This window comes from Manis pentadactyla, chromosome 13, assembly GCF_030020395.1.
Source record: "Manis pentadactyla isolate mManPen7 chromosome 13, mManPen7.hap1, whole genome shotgun sequence".
Taxonomy (NCBI): domain Eukaryota; kingdom Metazoa; phylum Chordata; class Mammalia; order Pholidota; family Manidae; genus Manis; species Manis pentadactyla.
The window spans coordinates 97,143,363-97,161,238 of record NC_080031.1 but is presented as its reverse complement, the minus strand read 5'-3'; the positions used below and the strand labels follow the sequence as shown (position 1 = coordinate 97,161,238).

The 17,876-nt window shown below is 51.4% G+C and overlaps 1 protein-coding gene across 8 annotated transcripts in view; it reads right to left on the bottom strand.

Annotated features, from left to right (window-relative positions):
* SLC25A48 (solute carrier family 25 member 48) overlaps positions 1 to 17,046 on the bottom strand; it is a 34,037-nt gene extending 16,991 nt beyond the window's left edge. For 5 of the 8 annotated variants that reach the window (XR_005027239.2, XR_005027240.2, XM_036897831.2 and 2 more), the window contains exons 1-4: positions 16,801 to 17,046; positions 12,443 to 12,486; positions 8,579 to 8,650; positions 6,253 to 6,511 (exon numbers count right to left, since the gene is read on the bottom strand). Coding sequence is in view for 6 of the 8 variants with exons in the window: in XM_036897831.2 (XP_036753726.2) it covers positions 6,253 to 6,511; positions 8,579 to 8,650; positions 12,443 to 12,486; positions 16,801 to 16,915 (490 nt within the window). In the remaining 2 variants the exon portion in view is untranslated. The other 3 variants (XM_036897870.2, XM_036897840.2, XM_036897880.2) reach the window with 3 other exon arrangements.
* Between the last annotated feature and the right edge of the window lie 830 nt (positions 17,047 to 17,876).

Here is a 17,876-nt window from a genome sequence, read left to right as displayed (position 1 = left end):
TTAAGGCAAATAGTTATTATTCCTATTTTTATTACCCTGTCCTGATGTGACTCTGCATTTCAGAAGTACTGGAGCTGCCAACCTCAGACAACTGTGGCCTGCTGCCAAGCCTACTAGGGGAGATGGTGGATGCCCACATGGGGCATAGAACTACCAACACCACTGTCAAGTTCAGAAATCAGGACAATACTTGTTCTTGTCAGTTGATTTAAAGAGCAAACAGATATGCCACCAATGTATATAACTTGCATAATTACGTTACGCTCTGTGAACCTTCATTCATCTCCATAGCTATGTGGGACCACACTTTGAAAAAGACTCAGTCAAACTGTCCAGAATTCAAGGACTCATCTTAAAGTACATGGCTATATGCTTGGCCTCCTCACAAGCTTCCTCCCTTCACTTTGGGGCTGCCATTGCTCCAGCTCTCACTTCCTATTGGCAGCCCACAGCCTACATGAGAAGGCCCAGGCTTGCCTCCAGGTTTTTGTGCCCCTAATCATGCTCCAAGGCTTCCTGCCTTCCCACGTAGGCTTCCTTCTTCAGGTGCTGAATGAAGCAACATGTGTCCCTTCAGGGAGGTTAGCATCAATAATTCCTGTCCTGCACTGGGAAAGTCCTAGAATATCCACTGTATCAGAAGGCTGCTCCTCCCCAAGGCCAACCTGCTTGGAGAAGAGTGTTTTTCTCAGCAGCCACACATCTTTATGGTAGCAGTAAAATGATGTGTGGAAGACACCAACTGATGTAGTCAGGGCCTCTGAAGCATAGTTGGTGACCTTCTCAACCAGACATTTCTGAAGGTTCAGGGATATCAGAGAAATGGTTTTGCCCTCATTTTATCATCATGCAGATCCTTGAGCTCAAATGGGCTTTGTGGTCTGGCCGATGATCTCACCTGCCTAGACCCACCCCTCAGCCAGTCCTCTCTGCTGCTACCCTCCAGCCCAGCTCATCTCCTCTTGGCATGACCAGAGCCGAGGACTCTTCTCCTCCTTGAATGCTGACCACACTCTGTCCACCTTATTCTATTCAGATTAGCTTGAATTCCATAGCGCCAGGCCTTCCGACGCAGGTTCCCTCCGCACCTTCCTCTTGCCCTCAGAATTCTCTCTGACTTGTCTGCTCCTTCTCTTCTCCCAACTTCGAAAAGAAAGCCTTTTCCTCCCTCCTCCCCTTGACCTCTGTTCCCGTCACCCCAAGTTCAGCCATTCTCCCCTCTTCACTCTTCTTCTCCCTACTTGGGGACAGGGGTGCCTCAGGACTGTTTCCAGGGGTGGTGGCCTTGAGGCCCAGGGCAGTGCCCTGCCTCACTGTGTACAGCTGAGCAAGCACGGGTGAGTCACACTTCCCCACCTGTAACATAGAGAAGGACAGCACCTATTTCTTAGAGTTGCTGTGATGATTGAATCATGGCATGTGTGTCAGCCCAGTGCACATGGTCTAGGCTCAGTAATTGTTAACTGCAATTATTAGTGTCATTACAACTCTTCCCAAACTCCTTTACAGACTTTTACTACTCCTGTCCATTCTCTTCTTTGCTCGCAGCTCACCTTGACATTTGTATCTAGTGTCGTGATTTCAGCTGTCACTTCTGTCTGTCACACCCGTGTCTGTATCTCCAGCCCTGATGTTCCAGCTGATCCCTCACACACCATGAACCAAGCCCCCCTCTTCATGGTCTCACCCAGGCCTACCCTTCCAGCCAGGTTCCAAGACAGCAGCAGTGACCGTACACACGTATCCATCACCCACTCCATGCCCAGCACTGTCTCCTGCACTTTACGTGCCATTTAATTCCCCGGGTGGGAGGGTCCATCTCCCTCAGTCACCCAACTTGGAAATCCTGGGTCATTTTCAACACTTCCCTCTCTCCTGCTTGGCCTGTTAAGGCCACATCACCCATGGTGCCTCTTCAACCTGCCACTGCCCTCTGTCCCCAGCCTCTCACCTGGTCTGTGGCAATAACCTCCAGATCAGTGTACCCACCTCTGTATTCCCATCCCCTCCATGCCTTCCAAAAAGCCAGATCCATCGTCCTGTCACACAGCCCTACTCAGGGCAGCCTGGGGTTGTAGGGGCCCCTCTGCTGGCGGAATAGCACCTGAGCCCATCCCCTGCTACAAAATTCAAGCTCTCCCACTCACCTTGCAGCTTACCCTCCCTGCAGACCCCTCGTCCTGCCACATGCTTGACTTTCCTACCAAATCCTAGCCAGTATCTCAAGACCCAATGAATGGCCACTTCCTCTCTAAAGCCTTCCTGATCTGTAGACTCCAAGGTTCCAGAATCTTCCACAGGCTCTTCTCCTTTGGGTGCACATGAGTGCCCACCAGGTGGGCTGTGAGTCTGGCACCTCTGATTTACCTACTCTGCTCAGCTCAGAGCACATGCTCGAGAAGTGCTCGTGAATGAACAAATCAAAGAGTGAATTCCAACAGGGGTACAGCTCAGCCCTTCACTTCTCCCTGGGCCTGTGAAATTACTAGGTGGTCAGTGCAGAGTTAATGCCAGTCCTCCCTCTGACCCCCCAGACTCTGCCCTCCTGTGGTGTGGAGGCCTTTGTGATCTGCACACTAATGAGGCTATGAATGAAAACGCAGACCTGAAAGGTGGGGGAGGAGGGAGTGTCTTTGGCCGCTGGCCTCCTGGACCACAGCCCCACTCCCAGCTCAGGCCCGGTGGGGCTCATGCCCACACAGAGGGGAGTGATGTGGTACAAAGGGAGTGTTTCTTCCCTGGGCCCTACTGTCAAGGCCACAACCAACCGGACTCTGGACAGCCTTTCCTTGCCTGCCAAGTGGCAGAGGCCCCAGGAGAGAACCTCTAAGTTTAGAGGTTTTTGTGAGAGATAGCTGCTGTTTAGTATGCGATGGGAGTCAGTGCCACATGGAAATTCTCTTAAAACCTCAGCAACTACTGATGTAATTTGGCAAAACCCTTCTGTGTAACAATTTCACAATATGTACCAAGAATCTTAAAAATGACCATACCCTTTGACCCCTTCATGAATCCAAGTGCCCACACGTTTAGGGAAATAGCCCTAAATGAAGGCAACTCTTTATGGACAGATTTGCTGACCACATCACTATTCCTAAAAGAGAAAAACTGTAAACAACCTAAATTTCGTCAGTAGGAAGATTGTTAAATAATAACTTGAATATTACAGCTAACGTTTATTTCATGGTTTCAGCGTGCCAGACGTTGTGCTGACACATCACCCTGCTCCGTCCCAGCTGTGCAGTAGCCGCTATTGTGCCTGCTTTGCAGATGAGTCAATGGGTTGGTGACGGTAGGTGAGTTGCCAAGAGTTTCTGGACTCCGGTGGATGTACGATTAGAAGCAGGCAGTGTAACCCCAGAAAGTGAATTCTTACCACACTGTATCATCCCTCTCAATATATGTGTCTGTGTGTGTTGATGGAATATGGCATATCCATTTTAAACATTACTCATCTATTTTAAATAATTTTATATGCTATTTTATTAACACAAACAATGTTTTGTTATAATGTTGAGTTAAAAAGAGGATATGAAACTGCCTATGTAACATGAGTACTACCTCTAAAAATTTCATGTATGTATATAGAAAAGGAAAAGGAAACACATTAATGAGTTAGCAGTGATTGTATTTGAGTGGACAGGTATTTTCTCACCCTATATTCAATGTTCTGTATTTTGTATATTTTCAACCATGAGTGACCACTCATAGACAATCAGGACGAACAGCCTTTATATTTGCAAGTCTCCCAAGTGGATGAGCTGAGCTCTCAACGTGACCTCTAGTTTACCTGTCACATGTCCCAAAGCAGAGCAGTCAGAGGCCCCTGGCAGCTGGCTTCATTATGTGGGTACAGTCACGACCCATTGTCCCCACCCAGGAAGTGGACTGGCAGTACTGGGGTAAAGCCACAAGCCATGGGCAACCCCACAAGCCCTGCCCAAGGCTGCCTAGAAATGCCCCTTTCAGCACAGTGGCCACAGCAGAGATCACAAGCTTGCAGACAGCCTAGCCCCACACTGTCCAGTCCACCCTGTGCTTAGTGCTACATGGTGTTAAGTTTGTGTTTGGTTTCATTAACTGAACTATCTGACAATTTCTAATTGAAAGACCTTACAGAAAAATCTAGTTTTCTGTCTTCTCTTAAAAATCAGAAGATCTGGGCCACATGGCAATAGTCAGCTGGAACAGAGTCAGAGCCACTCCCTTAGACAGGATGTGGGCCCAGCTGTAACAGTCCCCACCACTCCCTACTGCCTCCCAGGCACCAGTGCTGACGCATGTGCTTGCACTGCTGCTTTTCTAATAGAAGAATTACACGGAAAGTGAGGTGTGTTCTGTGTCTGTGCTCCAATGAAAGGAGGAGACATGAAATGTAGGTTAGGAAGACTGTGGGTGTCAAAAAAAAGGAAGTAGCTATGTTTTTTAGGCCGCTTATGTTCACTTACGTTACCTCCCTGATCCCAGTGAGTCTTTTGAGTTTTCTACCTCTGGCCTAGAGGGCTCTGGAGGAATAAGGAAAGGAAAACTGCATTCCTCCTCATTTCCTGGAGATTCTTGGCAGAAAGTACTGCCTACCTCCCATGCTCCATCCCCGGCAGTTAGTCCTGCCCAGCACCTGTAGTCACCAGACTTGGCCCCAAGCAGCTGGAAGAGTGGGCCACACAGAGCGAAGCCGCCCGAAGGCGCAGAGTCACACCCATCCCTTGTTGCCCGTGAGCTGTGCCCATTACCTGAACAATGTCATTCTGGACACAGGCTCCCAATCCACTCCCCCCACTAGAGTTGAAGCTGGTTTTGTGTATGATGATTTTGTGCAGAGGCCCAGGTGCTACCAAAGTTGCTGTAGCTTCAGCTTCTAGAAAATCCTGGGGCAGAAGCAGAAATGACATCCGTGGGCTCTGAGTCAGACCACTGGGGTCCCTATCCCTGGGTGGCCACCACAGGGCTAAGTTCTACGACCCTCCTGAGGAACCGCCCCCTTTGTTGTCCTGCACCTCCTCACAGGGAGACTGGCTGCCCTAAGGAGGTGAGTCATGCCCGGGACACTCCATGCCCCATGTCCCTCTGCATGCCTCAGTGGGCACATCAGCATTAAGCTCAGAGGATGTGCAGCCCTGTCCTGGATGGACACCTGGGCTGTGCAGAAAAATACAGGCTGACTCCTGGTGCCTGGGCTGGGGGTGGGAGAGGCCCCGGGCTGGGATGCTCCTGAGTTTGGGACTTTGGCTGAGGGGCACAGCTGAGCCCCCACCTCTGTGGGCAGAGGCGTTCCACGCAGGCCTTACGGAAGGCTGCTGGGGAGAGGGGTCCTGTCCATGAGAGCTGTCAGCTTCAGCTGGACATCTGATGTGACAGGAAGTGCCACGGATCCAGCCCCTCTATTATAGAGAAAAGGAGGTTGAGGGCCAGGAAGGGGCAGGATCGTGCCTGAGGAGACAGGCTGAAATTAGTGAAATCAGAACGGAGAACCAAACCACAAATCACTGAATTTTGTCTTCCAAGACAGCCAGCTCACCCTTCTGTGCACAGCACATGCCTTCCTGTTCTTTCCATCGCCTTTATCAAAGCCACTCCCAGGAAAAGCAAAGAAGAAATGACAGGTGCAGCCTGTGGTGCAGGAGTAGTTACAAAGCACCCCAAGCAATAGAGCCATAATGGAATGTGCAGGATGAAGAGAGGAGCCCCACGGTGCCCCAGTGGCCAGTCCAGGTGGAGGCCTCCTGGCTGCACCCCCAGGCATGTGGGGCAGGTGTGCAGGCCCACAGGGCCTCATACTGGGTTTAATGGTCTGCTGTTCCTCTTCTAACATTCTTAATATATATATATATTTTTTTACATTCTTAATATTTTTTGAATGAGGGATCCCACATTTTCATTCTGCACTGGGCACCACAAATCATGAGCTGGGCCTCACTCACCAGTCATTAATTGTGTGTCCTTGAGTAAGTATCTTAGCCTCTGCGAGCCTCAATTTTCTCCTCTGTACAATGGAAACAGTAATATCACCTATTTCACAGTATTGTTCTGAGGATGAATTAGAACATGCAGAAGTCTCTGCAGGTGCCCGGCATATGGGAAATACTTAACCAGTGATAGTTACCACTATAGATAAAACAATAATTACGGATGAGTATGTGACACAGAAATGCCCTGCTCAATGAAAAGGATATTAACAACCAAATTCCAGATCTGGTGACCCAGGAAGGTCACACGTGCCCAGACACCGGGCCCCTTCCCCTGGCCTCTTACCTGCCCGGAATGGCTGTGTTTGCATCTGTAAGCGGATCTTGATAAGGTCCATGGGCGCACCCAGCCCCACAGACACCACGCCGGCCACCATGCTGGCCAGGAGCAGGTCAGGCAGGGTGCGACGGGGGCTGGCCTCGGGCTCCCTGCCGTGGTGCTGGCTCAGGAACCTCTGCGTGTTACTGAAGACCCCGAACACCACTGAGTTGTAGATAGCAATGCTGGCGAGGGGGAAGGACATGCCTTTGAAGAAGCCGAACACCTGTGGGGAAGCCCCGTGGGAGGAAACTTGAGGGCCCAGGGCTGCCTGCAGGCCAGGCCCCCTCTGCTGCCCCCAGCACAGACCCTGGAGCCTACAGGCTGGTGGGGTGACAGCCCGGGAAAATAACTAATATGTCCGCGCAGAGAAGGAGGGGATGCTGATGTGACAGGGGAGACAGCGGGTGAGCGGCTGCCCTCTGTGCTGGGTGGGGCCGTCTTGCCCTGAGGAGGGACTGTGCTGCAAGAAATTCTGTTTCCTGAGAGGACTTCCCAGTCCTGGGCCTGGAACCTGTATTTGCCACCAGAGTGGCGGTGCTCTTGGGCTCAAAAGAAGTCAGGCTGTGGCCGAGGGTGAGCCTGTGGAGCCCTGGAGGATGATAAGCTTGCCAAGGACCGCACGCACCTTTCTGACATGCTGCTCAGCCTAAAGCAGTCTCCAGGCACTTGCCCTGCACCCCAGGCCCTGGGGAACAATGAGGAGGAAGCATCCTATGCCCTGATTGTGCTCACAGTCTGGGGACTGGAAGCAGGGGAGGTACAAGGACAGACAGACAGGTAATTAAAATTCAGTGTGCCAAGGGTGCAGAGAGGGGCTGGAAGAGGGTCCCACAGCCCCCGACGGGCTCCTGGGCCAGCCTGCAGAGGGCGCTCCTGGGTGTGGGGCAGAATGGCTGGAGAGGGGCAGCCCCGAGAGGCCTCTGTGCACACGCAGGATGCAGGAGGCTGAGGAGAGTGTGCTGGAGGCTGACGTCGGGGTCCCTTCCTCACCGCATTCTCAACAACACCACACATGCCCCACTGGAAACTGGAAAATTCCACAGGCTCTTGGAGGAGTCCAGGTACCCCCAGGTATTAGCCTCGTGCCAAGGATGAAAACATGCCAGGAAGCCGCTGTGCAAACCCCAGGCTGTGCACAAACCTGCTAACCCTCACCTGCATGTGCTCACCCTGTTTGCCAGAGGTAGGACAGTTCACACACACACTCTCACACACACATGCGCGCGCACACACACACACACACACCCTGCTCCAGGCTCTTCCTCTATAACAAGCTCCCTCAGATAACTTAGGGCATCACGAAGACCCATCGTGTCCACGGAAACCCGAGAGCTGGTTTGCTGGCTGGCAGACCCTGCAGGGACCTGGGCCAGAACGGAGGCTCAGTGGATGCCTTTCAGGGGCCTGAGGAATTGCCCTGGGACAGCTTGTACTAGGTTGCAGGGCACACTCCAATTTAAGGCAGCCCCTGAAGAGAGTAAGAACAACACCCCGACAGAAAGCACCCTGAGGAAAAACTCCAGGTGTGGGCAGGAGGCCCCCAGGCCCAGGGCACTTCCTGTGGTGGAGCCTAGTGGAGACAGACATCAACAACGGGGCTACGTTCCCAGTAACTCACGGAAAAGCTTAGGTGGCTGTGGGGCTTACACCCGACTCTTTCTTTAAGTCAACAGGTTATTTCATCCTAAATTTTAAAATATATTTTCAATTCCCCAAAGAGGGCCTTAGAAAGTCTTCTCCGAAAGCACACGTTCATTCTCAAGAAAAGCACCTGACGCATCTACAGAATATTATTTAGGTTTTTTCCCTTTGAAAGGAAAAAGCTTGGGCCTCCTGGTCTCGAGCCACCTGTGGTACAAGGAAGCTCGGGGCAGCTGGGGTCAGAAGCTCCCGGCTCCTGCCACGTCCAGATAAAGGGGAGCCTGTGAGCACAGGGTTTACTGGCCACTCACTCAGTTTTGAAAAATGGACCTGTTTTTGCAGGAATTTTCCACACCGTGGTTCTCATTCCTCAGGATTTTTCCAGAAAGGCTACACAAAACTGCTTTTTCCTCCCGATACCACCGCACCAGGCGGCAGGGTTAGGTTTAGGTAACACATAACATTTGAGGTGTGGTGTGAGATGAGAGGGGGAAATGGAGCCCAACGTAATGAGCAGGAATGAGCAGGCCGCCTGCCCACCACGCTGGTGGGAGGGCTGTGGCCGTGGACCCCAGGCCAGGCAGGCTTGGCCCTGTCCCAGAGGAGGCCCTGGTCGCTTTGGCTGCAGCCCCGTCCGAGGGGCACTTACACTCTCCCTCCTGTACAGGGCGCGGACACAGCTCAGGGTGCTCCCGTTGTTGGCACCGGCCTGCAGGCGAGTCTGCAGAGAGAGGCAAGGGCGTGAGGGCCCGGGCAGCGATGGTTCGCATCCCCAGTGCCTCAGAGAGGCTGAGCTTGTAGCACAGAGGCCCAGAGAGGGGGAGGCCCTGCCTGCAGTGGCCCAGCCAATGAGGAGGTCTGGGTTTCCGTCCTGGCCAGCTGGGGCTCCATCCGCTACCTGCATTACATCTCTCAGTGTCCCGTGGAGACCCTGCTAAATAAAGCAGGACCTCTGGGTCGGAGAGAGGAACAAAGACCAGTTTGTTGTACAGAAACAATGCTGATTTGGGGACATACAACCCTAGCCTCTTGAGTACAAAAAGCTAACCTGAGGCTCTGCCCATCTGCCGACCACCCTCTGTCCTCTTAAATGTCCCCAGGGGTGACCTGCTCTTTTCTCTTCCAGAATCCCTTCATCTCTCACCTGGATGATGGGCTGGTCTCTTCACTGGCCTCCCACTTCCCTCCCACTCCTTCGTCCGTGTCTACACCACAGTCAGACTGATCTTTTCCAAACCACAATGAATAGTGTCACTGCTAAAGCCCTCCAGTGACGTCCTATCAAACTTAGAACAAATTTCACACTTTTTACCAGCACCCAGGAAGCTCTCAGGAAGCACCCAAGCCTGCCTCTCAACCCTGAATGTCACTTCACCCATGGCCCTGCCCTCTGTGCCCACCACGTGGTACATTCCCGAGTCCCTGGAGTGTCAATTTTTTCATGTGCTCCCAGAACTATCCATCTGCTGTTCCTCCCAGAAAGCTCTCCCTCCAGCGTCTGCTCATCTTTTGCATCTGAGCTTAAATGACGCAGTGGTGTCCTCTGTCTATTTTCTTAGGGTTTATGTGGGCTCCCTTATACTTCCTCCTCACCCCTGGAGCTGCATGTGGCCCTGGAATGTGGTCCCTTTGCACTGGCTGAATGAGGAACTAGATGCTGAAGGCATGGCTTCCTCTAATGGAGCTGGCTGTGGTGACCACGGGCATCCACTGACAGACACCAAGGGTCTCATTAAGCCCACAGAAGTGCCCTGGGCACCCCCCTGGCCTGGTAGGTCAGGAGCTGTGAGAGGCAGAGAGGAGATCTGGAAGCTGCCCCCACACTGCCCAGAACCCAGGGTGCAGACTAGCGCTTCACAGCAACAGCCTGAGCTCAGGCTGCAGGCCAGTGGAGGAGGCCCTGGAAGAGCACATATCAAGAAACCGACGGCCTCTGAGATGAAAACCATGGGTGATGTTTTCCTTCATCGAACTCCTCTTTATTTTCCAACTTTTCTACAATAAGCAGGGGTTACTTTCATTATTTTTAACTTAATAAATTTTTAAAAATAATTTAAGTAAAACACCTAATAAGGGAATCAATTCTCTTAATAAAAATGTCACCATTACATATAAAGCCAACGTCTCCGCTGACTAGCGCCTCACCCCTCCTAATAACCACAGCTAACAGCATGCCCACGAGTCTGACAGGCATTCATCTAAATAGCTCGACAGTCACAGACAGCATAGGAAATATGCTTATAGGTATGATACATAAATGGTATGCAGTGCTCAAAAGCATGACTCCCATAATCTGGGAAATGTATTTATTGACTTACTCAACCAACATGCATTGAGTGCCTATTTCATAGCAGTCACTTTCCAACCTTAGGGAATTTAGTAGCAGAGAAAACAAACCACCTAACCTCATGGAACCTAAAACCAAGTGGGGTTGGGGAAAAAAGTAAAAAAAAAAAAAGATTTGCAAGTAAATATATATTTCAGATGGTGGCAAGTGCCACAGAGAAAAATAAGCCAAGAATCAGAAGGACTGGGTGGTGGGAAAGACACCCAGGAAGATGCAACAAGATGAGATCTGGGCCTTCTTAGAAGCAGAACCACAGAGGTCTTCCTTGGGTGGGGTATCTGGGGCATCCCAACCAGGCCAGGGATGTGGGCCAGGGGAGGTGTGGGTGCGGGCCTCTCTCAGCCCCACTTAGGGCTGGCAGGAGGCTGAGCACTCTCCCGTGCCAGCCCCAGCTCTGGCAGGGCTGTGCCTGGTAGTGAATCCACAAAAGGACTTAGCCCTCAGGAGGGGTCAAGTTCCCACTAATAGCTTGACTGGTTGAGTCACTCAAGCAAATGATACATAACGAAAGTCAACTCAAGAGTCAAACCCAGATCATAGAAAGTTTCAAAACCAAAGAGCAAAGCTCTTCCAGCCACGCAGAGCACCCAGGGAGGCTCCCGCCCAGGCCAGCAGCACAGCTCAGGTTGCCAGGGCCTCCAGCTACAACAGGAGCTGCATACCTAGGGAAACACCAGGTATCTTATAGAATTTATCTCAGTGAATCCTACAAAGGCCATGTGGCATGGGTACTAGCCCTATTTTACAGATGGAGAAAACTGATTCCCTGTATTAGTTTCCTATTACTGCTATATCAAATTACAATAAATTCAGTGACCTAAAACCAGGTAAGTGTATTCTCTTATAGTTCGCTAGGTGGTCTAAAGGCAGCTGAACACTGATTAGAAAATCCTGGCCACACTGCATCAGGCATAAACCCTACAGGCATCAGCTGTGCCAGGAGCCAGGTGAGAACTCTGACCCCAGCCCCACAGCCACAAAGCAGCCAGCAGGTGGCTCTCCCACCTGGGATGAGGCAGCCACAGGCAAGGGGAGAAGCATTTGACCCAGGTCAGCGGCTCAGGTCCTTTTAGCCTGGCTCTTCTGCAGGTGAGCCCCAGGACCTCAGACAAGCCACTGGTCTGCCTTCCCACCCCTGCGTGTGTTATAAGGACAGGAATGACGTGCTCATCGCTCTATCCTCAGTGCCACAGTGCCAAGCTTCATGCCAGCCCCACCAGGGAGGTACTCTTTGCCCATTACATTAATCAGGAAACTGAAGCTCAAGGAGATTAAGAGCTGTGCCCTGGTCACAGAAGAGTGGGTGGGGAGGCTGGGCTGGACTCCAGGTTATTCTGACTCCAGAGCTCTTGCCTAGACCTTTCTTAGTGGACAGGGACTCTAGAGGAAATGTCAGCCAGGAAGAAGGAAGGAGGATGTTCCGGGGAGAAACAAGGGCCCCAGGCCACACCCCCAAACTGGCTGCAGGGAGGCTGTGTAAGCTGGAATCACCGGGCTGGTACCCTCAGGAGAAGTTCTCAGGCTGAGCAGACACTCGATTTTACGTGTCAGGAAGGGTTCCCTTCTGAGGCTCAGAGGGTAGAGTGGACAGAAGAGCTCCAGCCCTTTCAGGTGATGTGTGGCCAAGCCTGGGGTGGCCAGACTTGCCTGTGCAAGGGGATGGGGGACCCCATAAGCTCCACAGCCCCTGACCAGCCTGGGGGTGAGGGAAGGACACTGTACCAGGCAGACACCAGCTGGCCCATGCAGAGCATGACTGTACGTCTCATAGGGGCAGGGAATGGGCTTGCTTTACCCACCAGGGCCTTGCTATACCACAGCACCTGCATAGAGAAAGGGTCCAGTATGCACTTGATGTATGAGCAAAAGGCAGGGCCTGTATGAGGGACACAAGAAGCCAGGAAATATCTTCCTGTTTCAGGCAAGTAGGCTGAACACCCCCATCAAGAAGAGAGCCCACCTGGGCTCTGACCTAGGACGGGCCCATTGTCATGCAGGGTGGAAGGTGGAGGCAAAGGAGATTGCAGCGGCCAACTGAGAAGGGCTTAAAAAGTTCCTCTTTGTGCACAAGTCAGGGTTGTAGACTCTGGGGATCAGAAATAGCGGGCACATTCCTGGAAGTAGACTCACTCCAGGCCCCTTCCCAAGCAGTAATGGCTACTGTACCTTGACTGTGTCCAGAGGGTGGCCAACGATGACACTGGCTGTACCTGTGGATCAAAGAAGAAGACCTGCTCACTCAGCCCTTGCACTCTTCGCTTGCACCGGCTGATTCTTGGGACAAGGGCTCAGGCACTTACATTCACTTATTCAGTCAATGTCCAGTTGCCAGACAGCACCCCCTACCTCCCCACCAATGTGCTAGGCACTGGCATAGGTACCAAGTAAGGCAGAGAAAATAGAGTAAAACTGGGGTTCTTCCTCAAGGAACAAGCACCCCATAAAAGGACAGTGAAGGTGCTGGGACACCAGGGTATCCACATGCAAAAGAATGAAGTTAGAAGCCCTACCTCACACCATATACAAACGTTAACTCAAAACAGACCAAAGACTGAAATGGAAGCTCTAAAACCATAAAAATCATACACTAAAACATAGGGAAAAATCTTCATGACCTTAGATTTTCAATAGATTCTCAGATCAACAACAAAAGCACAAATAGCAAAAGAAGATAAAGATAATTGGATGTCATAAAAATAAAAAACTTCTGTACATCAAAGTACTCTATCAAGAAAGTGATGACAACTTAATAGAATAGAGGAAAATATATGCAAATCATATATCTGATAAGGGTCTAGTATCCAGATATAAAAAGGACTCCTACAACTAAAAAATAATTATTTTTGAATGGCAAAAGACTTGAACAGATGTCTCTCCAAAGAAGATAGACAAATAGCCAGCAAATACATGAAAAGATGGTCAACATCATTAGTCTTCAGGGAAATGCAAATCGGAATCTCAGTGAGATTCCCCTTCACATCTACTGAGATCGTTATAATTTAAAAAAAGGAGAATAACAAGTGTGATCAAGGATATGGAAAAACTGGAACTCTTGTACATTGCTGGTGGAAATGTAAAATGGTATAGCCACTGTGGAAACAAGCTTGGCATTTCCTCAAAAAGTTAAACTTAGAATTACCATATGACCCAGCCATTCCGCTCCTAGATAAGGGTCTGAACTGAAAACACAGGTACATGTATACACGTGTTCATAGCAGCACTATCCACAATGGCCAAAAGGTGGAAATGGCCCAAATGTCCATCGCTGGATGGATGCATAAATAAAATGCGGTATATCCATACAATGGAATATTATTAGACATAAATAGCAGTAAGGACCGATACATGCTGCAGTGTGGATGAACATCGAAAACATTGTGCTAAGTGAAAGAGGCCAGACAAAAAGGTCACATATTATATATAAGATTTATGCAGAAGAGGCAAACCCATAGAGACAGAAGGCAGGTGAGTGACTGCCAGGGCCTGGGGAGGGGAAATGGGGATGACTGCCTAATGAGTCTGGGAACTTTTTGGGCATGAAAAAAACGTTTTGGAACTAAATGAAGGGGAAGGTTTGCACGACACCGTGAATGTACTAAATACCACTGAATTGTACACTGTGAAATGGTTAGTTTTATGTTATGTGAATTTCATCTCAAAAAAAGGAGGAGGGTATGAGGAGAAAACCAGAAGCTTTCCAGTTACCTGCAGGTTACTTAGCAGCTCTTAGCAAGTGCAAGTGGGATAAGAGAGCACCCAGCTCACGGTTCCGTGGCGAGAATGAGATGCAGTGATGCATGTAAAGTACCAGCAGAGAGCCTGGCCCTTAAAGGATGTTCAAAATGAGATGCTGTTGCCATTTTTTTTTAAAGAAGGCCTCTTGGGAAAGGTAACAGGGACTCTATCATCTCACAGAAAAGTGCCCATCACACACCTATTCACAAGGCCTGAACGGTTGTTTGGTGGGAAGTACGGCCGTCCTGAGGCCATGGAGAGGAAGAGGCCCTTGAAGCAGCAGTCTGAGATTTCAAGGTTGAAACAGAAGCCATTCCTCTGAGGCAAATTTCCCGTCAAGCTGAAGAGGGAGGCGCTCTCTCTGCTGGCAGGGCTGATTTAACCAGGTAGGGCAGTAAGGGATCCTGGAATACTGGACACTCACGAGAACAGACGCTCCTTTGGTCCAGCACCTCCAGGCCTCTGGGCCCCCCCTTCCCACAGAACGGGGCAGAGGCAGAAGCTGATGACGGGCAGCAGAAAGCTGGGGCTTCACTCCAGAGGAGCCCCTCCCAGCTGTCGGGTCCCCAGGCTCTAGCAGCAGCCCCAGAGCCCACCTTGGGCCCGTATCTCCCTGCTAAGACATTAGCCCCATCCAAAAGCAGGGAATGCAACATTCCCTGGGATTACCAGGTCAGTGGTTTTTCGGAGACTTGGGATGTCACAGGCCAGTGACCCTTCAAACAAAGTGTGAGAAGGTAATGGTGAAATTTCATCACACAAGGTCACTAAGAAAGAAAGAGCTATAGGTGGGTGTAGGGTTAAGATGGCCTTGGTAGCCGAGTGTCTGGATTGGAATCCCACGACTCACGTGCAATGCATGGCCTTGGGCAAGTCATTGACTTTCTCTGTGTATTCCTTTCCTCATCTGTAAAATGGGGATGCCGTAATAGTAGCCATCTCAGGGTTATAACATACATATAATAACAGAAACAAGAGACCACATACCGTATGATCCAATTTATATAAAATGTCCAGAAAAGGTAAATTTATAGAGCTGAAACTAGATTAGTGGTTGCCCAGAGAGAGAAGGAAAGGATGGGGCTTAAATGGGCATGAGGGATCTTCTGAGGGGTGCAAACATTCTGAAACATTTATGGGTAACAGTTGCACCTCTTGGTAAAGTTACTAAAAATGACTGAATTGTACACTTGGAATGGGTGTATTTTCAGATATGCACAGTAACCTCAATCAGGTTGTTTTAAAAACATACATGTAGCCCTTAGCACCTGGTACCTACTAAGTACTGACTGTTACTACACTCATCCCCATTGCACAGAAGTAACAAAAAAGACATGTTAACAGCACCCAAGTAAGAGCAATCTCAGAGTAAAGGACAAACTGCTACTTGCTTTTTGAGTTGGTGTCATCAGAAGCTGAGCAGCCTTACCGTCCAGGGCATTTCTCAAGCGAAGCCCTGGCAGCCAGTCGGTCTGGCTCTTAAGGGGACAGTTGAGGGAAGGACCTTCCTCTGCATGGCTGAAGGGTTGTCCAAAGAGAGCCTGATATGCCCGGTGTGCCTCCCGGTGCAGCCCCCCCAGCACACACACTGGTAAAGTTAGGAGAGGAAGGTCTCAGTCCAACACGGGGAAGCCTGCACAACAGAACTGCAGGGTTGGGGTGGCGGTGTGCGTGTGAAGGGAACCACCTCCGCTCAGGAGAGTCAGAAGCAAGGGCCCTGCGGCCACCTGTGGAGGGACGGAGGGGGACTCCCGCTAGGTGGGAGGGGCCGCCAGAAGGGGATTCTGGGATGCTGCATGTTTTATTGCTTTTTCTATTTGTGTTACCTTTTCCTACAGATCTGGTTTCCTCCGTGCCTAGAACGCTTGGTGGGGCACAAACGCGCTACATAGCCTCTTGTCTCAGCAGCTCAGTATTTTGTTTTGTCTCTGTGGAGGGGCTGCATTCGCCAACATCCCCTTTCTAATAATGATCCTCTTAGATGGGCCCCAAAGAGAGACAATACTTTGCAATAAGCAAAGTCCCTCAGACCGTCCTCCAACCTCCACCAAGAGCTGAGGAAAGACAAACAGACCTATTGAAAAGAAGAAATGGAGAAAGCAAGGAAATGGATGTAACTCCTGCCCAACCAAACCCATCCCAGGCCCAGCAGGAGAGAAGCTCCGGGAGCACTACGAAGGGCCCAGCGGGTCCAAGGGCGCCCGGAGGAGAGGCCTGGTGACTGACGGAGGCTGCAGACGTGCAGGCCTCGTCCCCCTGGCAGTGGGCACCTGCAGCCCGCGCGGCCCCCAGCGCCGCGCTCCGCTGCCAGAGCCTGGACGCCCCCTAGGGCCGGCCTGACGGCGAAGCCCGGCGCCCCATCCCGCGCCCCGGCGCCAGCAGCCAAGCGCCACCCTCACACACCAAGTCCTGAGAGCTGGGCCCCCAAATTCAGGTGCATAACCGGTCACCGAGGAGTGTGAACGCTCCGGCACGCCCCGGTGGCTGGCAGCTTGGACGGGCAGATGGATTGTTACCAGATTAAGTTCCGCGGGTCCTGACTTTGAGGCAGATGGGAGGCGAGGTGAAGATCCGGGAGGCTCGCGGAGTTTAGCCGGGGCAGCAGGCGGGGCAGGGCCAGCCCGTATGCTGTGCCGCGGCCCGCGCGCCGGGGGCATGCTGGCGCAGGGCTCCCGTCGGGCGCAGGGCTCCCCGGCCGCAGCGGCCCGGCTCCCGCGCCTTCTCTCCGGGCCGGAGTCTCCCGCGAGCGCTCGCCTCTGGGGGTCCTTCCTATCCAGGGGTGGGCTCACCTCCGATCCAGCCCGCCGCGAAGTCGTCCAGCTGGAAGCTGCCCATGGCGGGGCCGGGGCGCGGCGCCTCGCCTTCCCGGGCCAGGTGCGTGCCCAGTCCGAGGCTGCGGGGCATGCCCGTCCGCCCCCGCGCGCCCCAGCCAAGTCCGAGGCTCCGGGACGCTGCAGCGCCCACTCCGAACCCCGTCTCCCCGCCGCGCGCACCTCTCCGAGCGCCCCCAGCGGCCCTTAAAGGCGCAGCGCTCGCGTGGGGCGGGGGTGCGCTCAGCGGCGCCCAGCCGCGCACGAAGACGCCGGGGCCGCCGGTGACTTGCCGTCGCCCTCGGGTCTCCGCGTCGGCCTCCCGCTTGCCAGCTGCAGAGCCTCAGCGTCTTGAGGCGCAAATGCCCCCCGTGTCTGCAATTGTTCACAGCTCATCCGAGACACTGGAAATGATTTCGGGGACATTTTTGCGAAGTTCATTACAAGAGGTAGGGAGGGAGGCTTTATCCAAGGTCGGGGAGTATTTGCTCACAAACACCAAGACCTTTCTGTGATAGGACTATTTACCTGTCACACATGCTCTTTTCAGCTAAAACGGTGCTGACATAATTTAAACTGAATGTTCAATCATTAACTAAACCAGAAGTCAATTCTTTGAGGAGTTGATTGAAAGCCATGGACAGTTTTCTCTGTAAAACACACTGGACACACAATTTCACAATTTGCTTTTCTTAAAAAATTGAAGTACACTTAACAAAATATTGTATTAGTTTCAGATGGACAACATAGTGGTTCAACTTTTATGTACACTATGAAATGCTCGCCATGATGGTCTGGTTACCGTCTGTCACCATACAAAGTTATTATAGTATTATTGACTATATTCCCTAGGCTGTACTTTTCGTCCTCCTGACCTGTTCATTTTATAACTGGAAGTTTGTACTTCTTGAGCCCCTTCACCTATTTCACCTCTTCTCCTATTCCCCTCTTTTCTGTCAACCACCAGTTTCTCTATTTATGAATGTGTTTCTGGGGTTTGTTTGCTGGTTTGATTATTTGTTGTTTTATTTGTTCATTTGCTTTGTTTTTTAGAT